Below are 13,494 nucleotides of genomic sequence, written 5' to 3' on the forward strand. Positions count from 1 at the left end.
TAGTTATATTCTTGTACATAGGGGCAGTATTATAGTAGTTATATTCTTGTACATAGGGGCAGTATTATAGTAGTTATATTCTTGTACATAGGGGCAGTATTATAGTAGTTATATTCTTGTACATAGGGGCAGTATTATAGTAGTTATATTCTTGTACATAGGGGCAGTATTATAGTAGTTATATTCTTGTACATAGGGGCAGTATTATAGTAGTTATATTCTTGTACATAGGGGGCAGTATTATAGTAGTTATATTCTTGTACAGAGGAGCAGTATTATAGTAGTTATATTCTTGTACATAGGGGCAGTATTATAGTAGTTACATTCTTGTACATAGGAGCAGTATTATAGTAGTTATATCCTTATACATAGCAGTATTATAGTAGTTATATTCTTGTACAGAGGAGCAGTTTTATAGTAGTTATATTCTTGTACATAGGGGCAGTATTATAGTAGTTACATTCTTGTACATAGGGGCAGTATTATAGTAGTTATATTCTTGTACATAGGGGCAGTATTATAGTAGTTACATTCTTGTACATAGGAGCAGTATTATAGTAGTTATATCCTTATACATAGCAGTATTATAGTAGTTATATTCTTGTACATAGGGGCAGTATTATAGTAGTTACATTCTTGTACATAGGAGCAGTATTATAGTAGTTATATCCTTATACATAGCAGTATTATAGTAGTTATATTCTTGTACATAGGGGCAGTATTAAAGTAGCTATATTCTTGTACATAGGGGCAGTATTATAGTAGTTACATTCTTGTACATAGGAGCAGTATTATAGTAGTTATATTCTTGTACATAGGGTCAGTATTATAGTAGTTATATTCTTGTACATAGGGGTCAGTATTATAGTAGTTATATTCTTGTACATAGGGGTCAGTATTATAGTAGATATATTCTTGTACATAGGGGCAGTATTATAGTAGTTATATTCTTGTACATAGGGGGCAGTATTATAGTAGTTATATTCTTGTACATAGGGGCAGTATTATAGTAGTTATATTCTAGTACACAGGAGGCAGTATTATAGTAGTTATATTCTAGTACATAGGAGCAGTATTATAGTAGTTATATTCTTGTACATAGGGGGCAGTATTATAGTAGATATATTCTTGTACATAGGGGCAGTATTACAGTAGATATATTCTTGTACATAGGAGCAGTATTATAGTAGTTATATTCTTGTACATAGGAGCAGTATTATAGTAGTTATATTCTTGTACATAGGGAAGTATTATAGTAGTTATATTCTTGTACATAGGGGTCAGTATTATAGTAGTTATATCCCTGTACATAGGGAGTAGTATTATAATAGTTATATTCTTGTACATAGGGGCAGTACTATAGTAGTTCTATTCTTGTACATAGGGGCAGTATTATAGTAGTTATATTCTTGTACATAGGGGGCAGTATTATAGTAGTTATATCCCTGTACATAGGGAGCAGTATTATAATAGTTATATTCTTGTACATAGGGGCAGTATTATAGTAGTTATATTCTTGTACATAGGGGGCAGTATTATAGTAGTTATATTCTTGTACATAGGGGCAGTATTACAGCATAGCTGTGGGTGCTCTTTTTACAATGACCTATTGGAAATTGATGTAAGAGAAAGTTTATGAAGGGCACTGGCATTTTGAACATTAAAAGATTCTGCCAATTTCTCGTGTTGTAGGTTACATAGTCACTAATCGTTCCTACCCTTTCTTCACACTCAGATGAGGAGCGTTTACAGGAGATGTATCATGTTATGAGATTAATTATACTATAAGTTCCGTTATCAGGCTCTTGTTCTTATATTACAGCATATATACAGATATACAGCAGTTATATCAGAGCTTTTTAATTAAAAATCCAATCACTATGCACTGCTGGGGGCAATAGGAACAAAGGGGGGGGACCACGCAGGAGGGGCTATCCGTACCAGCTTGTTATCAGTGGTGGACCACAATTCTGCGAGATGACTGCTCAGAATCCGACATTCGCTGCGGAAATTCTCCCCGACTGTAAACCTGTGCGGATAGAATAGGAAATCAGTATTTTGATCTTTATAAGCTTCTCTCATTGATCTCAGTTTCTTTATACATTTTAATTACAACTTTTGCTCTTAGGATAAATGGGAACACTATTCAGTAAAATTCCATTAATCTGGCACCTAATTGGCATAAATTGGAATAAATGGCGCTATAACAATAAATAATAATAATAATAATAATAATTGTCCAGACATCCTGGTAATACAACATGAAACAAAAACAGTCTCAGGTCGGTATAGCGGGAGCTTTATTTGGTCATTCATCCTGACCGTATAGATGCAGCAGAGTCAGAGTAGTGCAGCAGCGGCTCCGGGACGGACACTGTGGCGCCATCCTGCTGTCAGCCCGGGCATCTCAGATCAGTTGAGAAAAATGTCGGCGCTGATCGGGCAGAGTGTGGACTCGACACTAAGATAGCAGCGCGCTATCGGACCCCGCACTCGAGGTAGATGCGGGTCCTATTATTGTCACCGGCATCTGCTACACATTCATGGCATTTCCTGTGAACAAGACATACAGTACATGTATCAGATGGGAATACCCTCTTTTAAAGGGGTTGTTCAGGGAACACAAGTGAAACCCAGTCCACAGGATAGGGAATACCCTGTTGATTAGTGGGACCCGCACCAACTGGGGAACTTTTATCATTATTCCTAAACGGTGCGACAGGTCGTCCCCATTCATTCTCTATGGGGCTGCCAGAAAAAGCTGCGCACAGCACTCAACACCCCCATAGAGAATGAATGGAACGACACCTGACAGCCCCATAGGGAATGAATGGAGTGGCGCTAGACAGCCCCATAGGGAATGAATGGAGTGGCGCTAGACAGCCCCATAGGGAATGAATGGAGTGGCGCTAGACAGCCCCATAGGGAATGAATGGAGTGGCGCTAGACAGCTCCATAGGGAATGAATGGAGTGGCGCTAGACAGCCCCATAGGGAATGAATGTAGCGGTGCTCAACGCCCCATAGGGAATGAATGGAGTGGCACTCAACACCCCCATAGGGAATTAAGCAGTGCTCAACAGCCCCATAGAGAATGAATGGACCGACGCTCAACGCCCAAATGGAATGAATTAAGTGGTGCTAGACAGCCCCATAGGAAATGCATGGAGCAGCACTCGACAGCCCCATAGGAAATGAATGGAGCGGCGCTAGACAGCCCCATAGGGAATGAATGGAGCAGTGTTCGACACCCCCCATAGGGAATGAATGGACTGGTGCTCAACACCCCCAAATGGAATTAAGTGGTGCTCGACAGCCCCATAGGAAATGAATGGAGTGGCGCTAGACAGCCCCATAGGAAATGAATGGAGGGGTTTTCTACACACTCCATAGGGAATGAATGGAGCGCTGCTCAACATCCCTCATAGGTAGTGAATTAAGTGGTGCTCAACATCCCTCATAGGTAGTGAATTAAGTGGTGCTCGACAGCCCCCATAAGAAATGAATGGAGTGGCGCTCAACAGTCCCATAGGGAATGAATGGAGCAATGCTTGACACCCCCCCATAGAGAACGAATTAAGCGGTGCTCAACAGTCCCCACAGGGAATGCAGCTCCCAGTGGTCGGACCCCCATCGGTTAGCAGGTTATAACCTATCCCATTAATAACTTGTTTTCATGGGACTATTCCTTTAATCTTCCCTTTCAATGAAAGATCCAGAAAATGATTTTGGATTACTTTTCAGTGAATATAAAGGGGAATCTTTGTCCTGACATTGCAGCATTTACTTTGCTGGATCTGTGCTGTGATGACAAACACAGTCTGTGGATAATGGACGGTGCTATGCAGCGCGGCTCCGACACAGAAGTGTTCTTCATGTCATTTGCTCTTACTTCTTCATAAGAGCATATGTACGAGACCTCACCGTGACTAATTACTGGAAAGGACCCAAGATTTTTTCTTTTTTTTTTGCAATAAAATGATTAAATCAATTCATCTGTAGGAAGGGTTTTCTTTTCAGTCCTGCTGACTCGCTGGATTCTAATTGCTTTTAAATGACTATTATTCTAATCATCCGCTATTTACAGAGGGGCGAGCGGCTGATTAATGAAATGCAATAAATACACCTGTACTTTGCAAATGATTCTGACTTTAAAAGAAATGCTTTTTATGTCTCCAGCTCCTCTGCATCTGCATTACTCCGCTTCCTCCGATCGTAGCTTCTTGTTGAAGAGGTAACTTTTCAAGAAACAATAGTCATACGGTCAACAATGGTGGGAAACGTCTTGATGAAATCTAAAGACTAAGCCACATCGCCAAAATCTGAAGGCAGCTGAGATATGGGGCGTTGTTGGATGTGATCACCGCACTGTGGTCACTGGGGATTTTCTTAACCTTGCAAACAAAATAAAAGTTTTGCCTTGACAAACAACACTTTAAAATTAAACTTTGATGAAATTTTTTTTAAATGCATATATTTGGAGTTAAAATTATTTTTTTTCAATAGAGTTTCATAAAATGTTTTGCACAGTTTGTATTTTTCCGGGTCTTTGCAGATTTATTTAAAGGGGACCTGTAACCCCAATCTATGTGTTAAATGGCTGCCTGGTAACACTTCATTTATTGCAGCAGGTTTTGGGGTTGATGAATCCAGATCTCCCAAGTTGATCTCCATAGAGAGACAGGTTGCCAAGATAAGACAAAAAAAAACTTAAAAATCATACATAAATCATAGGGGAAGGGATAGGATGACCTTAAATGTCACTGCAGAAACTAGAAACTGTGTAAAGACAAGATAATACCAGGTCAAACAATGTTTCCATTACAAGAGAGAGAAATGATGAGACTGTGACGAAGGATCAGCTGTTCTAGCGGGAGAGGACCGGAGGCAGCAGGAAGTGTGGGATTAATACGAACCCCGCGGCGTTCCTGACATTTAGTAGATACAATGATATAACACATAAATCATCAATATAAGGCTGCGGATCTGTGGCGAAACGCGTCGCGCGACTATTCTACAGCGCTGAATAAAATGGCAAAATCGACAGAAAATCCAACACGTTCGGAAACATTTCCAACTCTGTCGCAGTGCAAAATTATTAGATGCGATGTCGCAATGTGAACCTGTGATCTCGATGTCGCACGCAGCCCTGGTCTAATACTATTTTAGGCCATGTTCACAACTGGCGTTTAAGGCAAATATTCAGCTGCACTTTACAGTACCAGCAAAGTCTATGAGATTTCAGAAATCTCATGCACACGCTTTGCTTTTTTGTCATCAGGATTTTTTGCTTTGCATGTTTTTTTTTTTTGCACAATAGAGCATGTCACTTCTTTCACCCAATTAGTAATTGCAAAGTAATGGGTGGTGAAAAAAACGCCAAAAATCCGCACCAAGAAAAGCAGAATCAGGTTTTGCTGCGTTTTTTGGGGCCAAAACCGGATATAGAATGAGATTTGTTTTTGCACTAAACTTTATCAGCATGCACAAGAGACAAATGGAGCATGCCAAAAAAGCAGGAAAAACAGCTCAGAAAACACAAGAAAAAACAAGCAAAACCTGCTTTTTTCCTACAGCTTCTTTTCTGCCAAGAGAGCAGATTTTGCTGCAGGAAAAAAAAAAAATAAAAAACCTTAAATAGCCTAATTCATATTTATCAAAATTTTGCATCTCTGCTGGAAAGTGCTGACATCTGCACAGACGGCACACAGCTAGTAAGGAGAATCGGTGTGCTGGCGATACGGCCGCTAGTAATAGGGAGCAAAATGGCGAAAATCAAGACTATTTCCCTTGTTGCTTCAGGCTTTACTATAGATCCATTATGGCAGTAAGACTTGGTTTCAAAAGTCAACATTTTTTATTTTTTTATGCACTGAAGGGAATAAGGAAATTGTACAATTGTTCATACCCTCGGAATGTTGCACAGCTTTCACCATATTTCCTGAGTGCGTATCACAAATGACCATCCCCACCCAGTGAATAAGACCCTTGGAATTTCAGCTCTCTGACAGCCTCCGAATCGCAGCCCATTGACCCAAAACTGGCAGTTTCCATAGTCTGCAGCAACATGAGCGGATATCCTGCTATAACACGGGCTTCAGGCAGCGAGTCGTCCTTCTGTTCAGTATCCCTAGTGATGTCACTGACCGGGCCAGGCGGTAATAGCCCATCTTATCCCCCTCATTAGCACCTTTCACAGATTGGTAATGACTCTTCTCATCCGCAGTTTTCTCAATAGGTTGCTGTCTGCGTCTTTCCTTCTGGGGGGGCCGCTGCTGTCAGACCCTGCATATTTTACTGACGTCTCTATACTTCTTGATGACTGTTTGTGCAGGTGGTGGATACTAGATCCACCTTCTGTAATGCAGCGGGCACATCTGCTTTCCAGGAAAATCACCTGCAGAACTGAAGACGACGTCACTTTCTCTGTGCTCAATGTAACGACATCCTTATATAGTAATTATCCAACCTGTGGCAGAGCAGCTGTGGTGGAACTACAACTCCCAGTATCCTCCTTGTACTCAAATAGTTGTTACCCGGTCATAAAGTCAAGGACAATCCGTGCACCCGAACTATGGCGGACTGTAGTATTCTGCTACAATGTAAACCTATTCGGATGGAATCACTTTGCTACATATTATACTGAGTGGGACGGAGCTGAACAGGTCTGTGTAATACAGGGGGTGAAGTCTCCTGTACAGCAGGCTATTCTTCCTGTGACCACAACATTTTAAAAAAGACATCAACAAACTGGAGCAAGTTCAGAAAAGAGCAACCAGAATGGTGACTGGTCTGCAAACCCTGTCTTATGAGGAAAGGTTGCAGGATTTGGGAATGTTTAGTTTGCAAAAGAGAAGACTGAGAGGAGACTTAATAGCTGTCTACAAATATCTAAAGGGCTGTCACATTGTAGAAGGATCATCTTTATTCTCATTTGCACAAGGAAAGACTAGGAGCAATGGGATGAAACTGAATGGGAGGAGACACAGATTAGATATTAGAAAAAACTTTGACAGTTAGAGTGATCAATGAGTAGAACAAGCTGCCACGAGAAGTGGTGAGTTCTCCTTCAATGGAAGTCTTCAAACAGAGGCTGGACAGACATCTGACTGGGATGATTTAGCGAATCCTGCTTTGAGCAGAGGGTTGGACCAGATGGCCCAGGAGGTCCCTTCCAACTCTACCATTCTATGATTCCAAACACCTAATGTATAGAACAACATGGACCAATATAGTGGTCACCAAGTCAAGCGAAAGATCAAAACATCCAGGAGGCTCCCAGAAATAACTCTGTGGACTCCCGGGAGAGTTGAAAAACCTACTGAAAAACCAACGCTTCCAGAAAATTTGTTTCACGGAGGGAGCGTGGAAAGGTATGGAGGGTGAGTGCATGGAACAGATGAATGGCAATGGGAGAAGATATGTCTCTATGAGCGCTTTGCATGATGCATGCAATGGCCTCACAATGGGGATTACTGGGAAATATGCAGGGCCGTATTAGCCAATAAGAACTGGAGGGCAGGTGCCTAGGGCGGCAGGTTGCAAAGGGCGGCGCCATTGTGAAGGAAAAAATATTGTTTTATTTTTTAACCCCCCTTCCCTTTTGCCGGACCAAGTAGCAAAACAGGCATTTTTTTTAAGAGGGGGGATTCGAATTTCTAAAATGAAAACCAAGTGGAGCTGCAAAAACAGGAAAACGATTCAGTGATAGGATGTATTGACTGCCGTTGTTACTGCTCATGGCCTGCAGAGGGCGAGCATTTTCTGGCCTTTAAGGCTATGTGCACATGGAGTATTTTGAGGAGAAAGGAAAGTGCATGAAAAAGTGCTACTCATGTAAATGCAACACCCCAAAATGCAAATCCTGCAAGTACTACTGAAGCACCTAACGTCCATGACTACGCTGACCATAGATCAGCATCAAGATATCTGTGTGGCCTTACAGTCTACATTGTGCACTACCGCTCTTATTATGGAGACTTTAAAAGGGAATTTTCTCTGAATTTCCAATTATGGCTTCAAGATAGACCAGTGTCTTTCGTAGAAATTTGACTCCTGGGACCTCAACCTATGAGCAGAAGTAAGGTGCAGCGCTGCTCGCAGAAGTGGCAGCTACATTAGTACATGTCGAGTGCCTAATGCTGAAGCTCAGCCCCATTCAAGTGAATGGGATAATAAGTATTATTGATCGTCTAGTCTTAGAATAGGTCCACAATATTAGATGGGTGGGGATATGACAAATCTCCAACTGATCAGTGGTTATGAGGTCTGTGTGTAACTCCCAGGAATATAGGCTGGATGTGAGGTCTGTGTGTCTCTCCCAGTAATATAGGCTGGATGTGAGGTCTGTGTGTAACTCCCAGGAATATAGGCTGGATGTGAGGTCTGTGTGTCTCTCCCAGTAATATAGGCTGGATGTGACGTCTGTATGTCTCTCCAAGTAATATAGGCACGATATGAGGTCTGTGTGTCTTTCCCAGTAATATAACATGGATGTGAGGTCTATGTGTCTCCCTCAGTAATACAGGCTGAATGTGATGTCTGTGTGTCTCTCCAAGTAATAGAGGTCGGGTGGGAGATCTGTGTATCTATCTCAGTAATATAGGCTGGATGTGAGATCTGTGTATCTCTCTCAGTAATATAGGCTGGATGTGAGATCTGTGTCTCTCCCAGTAATATAAGCTGGATGTGAGCTCTGTGTGTCTCTCCCAATAATATAGGCTGGATGTGGTGTGTGTGTCTCTCCCAGTATTACAGGCTGGATGTGAGATCTGTGTTTCTCTCCCAGTAATATAGGCTGGATGTGAGATCTGTGTGTCTCTCCCAGTATTACAGGCTGGATGTGAGGTATGTGTGTCTCTCCCAGTAATATAGGCTGGATATGAGGTGTGTGTGTCTCTCCCAGTAATATAGGCTGGATATGAGGTGTGTGTGTCTCTCCCAGTAATATAGGCTCGATGTGAGATCTGTGTGTCTCGCCCAGTAATATAGGCTGGATGTGAGATCTGTGTCTCTCCCAGTATTACAGGCTGGATGTGAGGTATGTGTGTCTATTTTCCAGTAATATAGGTTGTATGTGAGGTCTGTGTGTCACTCCCAGTTATACATGCTGGATGTGAGGTCAGTGTGTCTCTCCCAGTAATATAGGCTGGATATAAGGTGTGTGTGTGTGTGTGTGTCTCTCCCAGTAATATAGGCTGGATGTGAGATCTGTGTGTTTCGCCCAGTAATATAGGCTGGATGTGAGTTCTGTGTCTCTCCCAGTATTACAGGCTGGATGTGAGGTATGTGTGTCTATTTTCCAGTAATATAGGTTGTATGTGAGGTCTGTGTGTCACTCCCAGTAATATAGGCTGGATATGAGGTCTGTGTGTCTATATCAGTAATATAGGCTGGATGTGAGTTCTGTGTCTCTCCCAGTATTACAGGCTGGATGTGAGGTATGTGTGTCTATTTTCCAGTAATATAGGTTGTATGTGAGGTCTGTGTGTCACTCCCAGTAATATAGGCTGGATATGAGGTCTGTGTGTCTATATCAGTAATATAGGCTGCCACATGGAATCCTATTTGGCATGTATGTACGTTAGATATATGTGTGTTGCATGTATTACATTTTAGCTGCATGTCGATTTTTTTTTTTTCATTTTGGAGCCAGTCCTACCAGCCACAGTCCATCACTACAAAGCGCTGTAGTAATTGGCCAGCACACAATGCCCTACTGCTATCTAAGCTGATATGTTTTCAAATTCATTTCCTGTTAAAACATGATAACCCGCTGATTAACTACATGGATAAATAAATGCCAAGCAAGCTAAAGTATGCAGCATAACAACAACTACAGCAACGTCCAGCCCAGGATATGATAAGAAGAAACAAGCCCACTTATAAATGGATCATAAATCTTCTGCAGTCTTTTAATAAGGCGTAGCTCACAGCACCACACGCACATAAAGCCCTGTGTAAAAACTGTAGCATGGATTGTATCACTTGGAAGGCAAAATTTCACTTATTAGAGCAGACGTTTGTACACCAGAGCAGACCTTCAAAACTGGGACAACAAGTTGTAAAAACAGCCATTTTAAAGGGTAATGTATATACAGGGTGCAACTCAGGATCAGTAATGTAATGTATGTACACAGAGACTGCACCAGCAGAATAGTGAGTGCAGCTCTGGGGTATAATACAGGAGATAACTGAGGATCAGTAATGTCATGTAATGTATGTACACAGTGACTGCACCAGCAGAATAGTGAGTGCAGCTCTGGGGTATAATACAGGATGTAACTCAGGATCAATAATGTAATGTATGTACACAGTGACTGCACCAGCAGAATAGTGAGTGCAGCTCTGGGGTATAATACAGGATGTAACTCAGGATCAATAATGTAATGTATGTACACAGTGACTGCACCAGCAGAACAGTGAGTGCAGCTCTGGAGTATAATACAGGATATAACTCAGGATCAGTAATATAATGTATGTACACAGTGACTGCACCAGCAGAACAGTGAGTGCAGCTCTGGAGTATAATACAGGATGTAACTCAGGATCAGTAATATAATGTATGTACACAGTGACTGCACCAGCATAACAGTGAGTGCAGCTCTGGAGTATAATACAGGATATAACTCAGGATCAGTAATGTAATGTATGTACACAGTGACTGCACCAGCATAACAGTGAGTGCAGCTCTGGAGTATAATACAGGATATAACTCAGGATCAGTAATGTAATGTATGTCCACAGTGACAGCACCAGCAGAATATTGTGTGCAGCTCTGGAGAATATACAATAACCAATGACCAATTTCCTTGCAGTCAACATATTATCACAATAAAGTGATTGAGAATTATGGACACGGATGGCAAAATGTGCAGTGTTTTGCACAAATAATTTCTCTTGGTGGCCTACTAGCCACATTTCTTCATAAGTTGAAGGAGGATCTTCCTCTCGCCTGTCTAGGAGAGGGTTATTTGTCTTGCACTGTATGTAATAGATGGAAGAGAAGATGGGACAATGTTTTTAAGTGAAATAGTCTGAAGGTCGACAGTCCCTGCCTGGGTGTATTCAGAATGTCACATCTGGAAATGATAATGGAGGCACAATAATGGTAAAGAAATGCAGCTCTGATGACAGATCAGCGGCTAATAGAAAACAACAATGTTTAAATTCCAGGAATCTGCGCGACATATGACAGCGGGAATCATCTCAGGGCCACAGTCACTAATGTTTTTGTTACCAACACTTAAAGAAAACAAATCCTACTCTAAAGGATTCCTCCATTATTACAAGGCCTTGTGCACACGGCAGGGCCACCTGGTCAGAAAAGTTATGTGGCCATGTGGAGCCCGACAGCTCCGCACTATGCAGCTATAGGCACAACGTGTCCTGCTGTGTGATGCCATCGTGTGGAACTGAACGTAGCAGATATGTCCACACTATAGTGGGAACACGAAAGGGCCAGTGCACGGTAAATAATGTAATGTATGTACACAGTGACTGCACCATCAGAATAGTGAGTGCAGCTCTGTAGTATAATACAGGATGTATAAACTGTAGGGGTTCAATGCTTTGACCTGACTAGTCAGTAAGACGCTCTGGTTACCTCTGCACACTTTGTTGAGCCTCTGATATTGCAGGGTCTGGAGTTTCTGGTAACCTTTCTTCTGCTTGTTCAGTTTCTATCACGGTCGCGTTGTCTATGTGATCGCTGCTGTCTCCATCCAGTGTGGCGATCTCGGTCTTCTCACCATCGCTGTCTTCATCGTCCTCGGAGTAGCTGGAATCCTCACTGGATGTTGTTTCGTAACTGAGGACACAAGATTAGATTAATCACCTGCGGGGAGTTCGGCTTCGCACATTTTACTTTTTAAAATCCAGGTAGTTTTCTATAAACCGTGAAATTAAAGTTATAATCCAGGATTAGATGATCGTGTCCACCTCATTCCAGTAACGGTGACACTCCTACCTATGGGTTGTGCATGGTCTTGTCAGTCAGCCTTATTTAAAAGAATGTGGAGGAGCTGCAATTCCACACACGACCTGTGGACAGGAGTGGCGCTGTTTTTTTAAAAGAAAAGTGCCATAATAGTAAGGATCCCCATTCTATCTAGATCATGACTTCATGCCTTTACTGCTCTTACTGTCTGGATCGTGATAATTAGAGTACATTTGCATTTCCTGACATATTGGTATCGTGTGCTTCCTCTGTGATGCTTACCCACCATTGACCCCAACAAACTGGAGATTCTTCTTCGCTCGAGTTTCTCCGGCCGAGCGGCCACTGCTGTTTTTCTTCTTCATTATGGACTTCAGACTTCTGGGAGACGCTGTACATGGAAAGCCAGAAATGAATTGGTATCGGGCAGTCGCTGTGGAGGAGGAGGACACGTACCAGGCATGACAGATGGTTGGCGCAATGTTTCAGACACTTTCATAGCTATTAATCAAGGTGACCAAGAGCAAAACATGACATGGTCAACACTTCAATGCAGAAATCGGTAAAAACAATATATAAATTAATGTTTCACATGTCCATCCCACTGTCTACAGGTCGCAGCCTTTCTGTCTGTTCCGCACTCCCTTCTTGCCCATTTTCGCACCCCTTGCCTCTATGTTTGGGCGCCAAGCTCGGTCTCATTATGGAAAGTGAGGTCTTGCAGGAGATTCTGGACTCCTCAGTGGGTGGCCCTGGGGGATATGTCATCTCCCCGAGAGTTTGGGAGGTTCCCCCATTTCCAGGACAATTGTCAAGTACGAGTTACACCAGGATGACACGATCCTAATTAAGCTGTTGGGTAGGTGTGTCTGTCAGCATGGTGTCGACAGATTCCTACAGTGAACAGGCAAAATATTTTTTAGTTCTTTTTATTTGGTCTAAACCCACAAAAACTAATGTAAATCTTACAAGAGTATATGGAAAAGAGAAACATAACATGATGGCAATCTAAAGATTAACATGTCGAGCCAGCAGAATTTTAAATGCAGCTCTTGATGTAACGGAGGTATGAAACATGATTCTATCTGAAACAGAACATTATACTATTCAATTTTGAAATACATCTCCTTATTTTATCAAATCAAGCCAGATATGTCGCTGGCAGAAAGGATCACCAAGCTATGACCTGCCCACTGTGGACTCATCATACGAAGAGAAATCACCGGAGAAGGACATCATGTTCGGAAGAATGGAAGGAGCAAGGTGAAGAGGAAGACCAGAGGAAGACCAGCAACCCGATGGCTTGATACTATCAAGATAATGGTAGGAGAAGACCCTGGTGGACCTATCTAGGCTGCACTAGAGTCACCTTCCTACAGATCCTTGAAGTCTCCTTGGCTCGAGATTGAGCTGATGGTCGTTAAAAAAAAAAATCCTTAATTTTTTCAAGTGATGACTCTTCACTAGGATATGCCTTCACTTTATGATAGCGGGTGTCCAAGCTCTTGGATTGCTACTAGTCCGGTTAATGGAGTGGACACAGAAAAGGACGAAGTT

The 13,494-nt window shown here is 42.0% G+C and overlaps 1 protein-coding gene across 3 annotated transcripts in view; it reads right to left on the reverse strand.

Annotated features, from left to right (window-relative positions):
• The window catches only part of KANK4 (KN motif and ankyrin repeat domains 4), a 169,838-nt gene that overhangs the window by 57,412 nt on the left and 98,932 nt on the right, over positions 1-13,494 (reverse strand). For 2 of the 3 annotated variants that reach the window (XM_073544633.1, XM_073544634.1), the window contains 3 exons: positions 12,220-12,370; positions 11,605-11,808; positions 1,942-2,029 (listed from right to left, as the gene is read on the reverse strand). In XM_073544633.1, coding sequence (XP_073400734.1) covers positions 1,942-2,029; positions 11,605-11,808; positions 12,220-12,370 — 443 coding nt within the window. The remainder of the gene's footprint in view (positions 1-1,941; positions 2,030-11,604; positions 11,809-12,219; positions 12,371-13,494) is intronic. The other variant, XM_073544635.1, reaches the window with a different exon arrangement.

Source organism: Dendrobates tinctorius, unplaced genomic scaffold (assembly GCF_039654945.1).
Source record: "Dendrobates tinctorius isolate UK_male_01 unplaced genomic scaffold, ASM3965494v1 ptg000138l, whole genome shotgun sequence".
Lineage (NCBI taxonomy): Eukaryota > Metazoa > Chordata > Amphibia > Anura > Dendrobatidae > Dendrobates > Dendrobates tinctorius.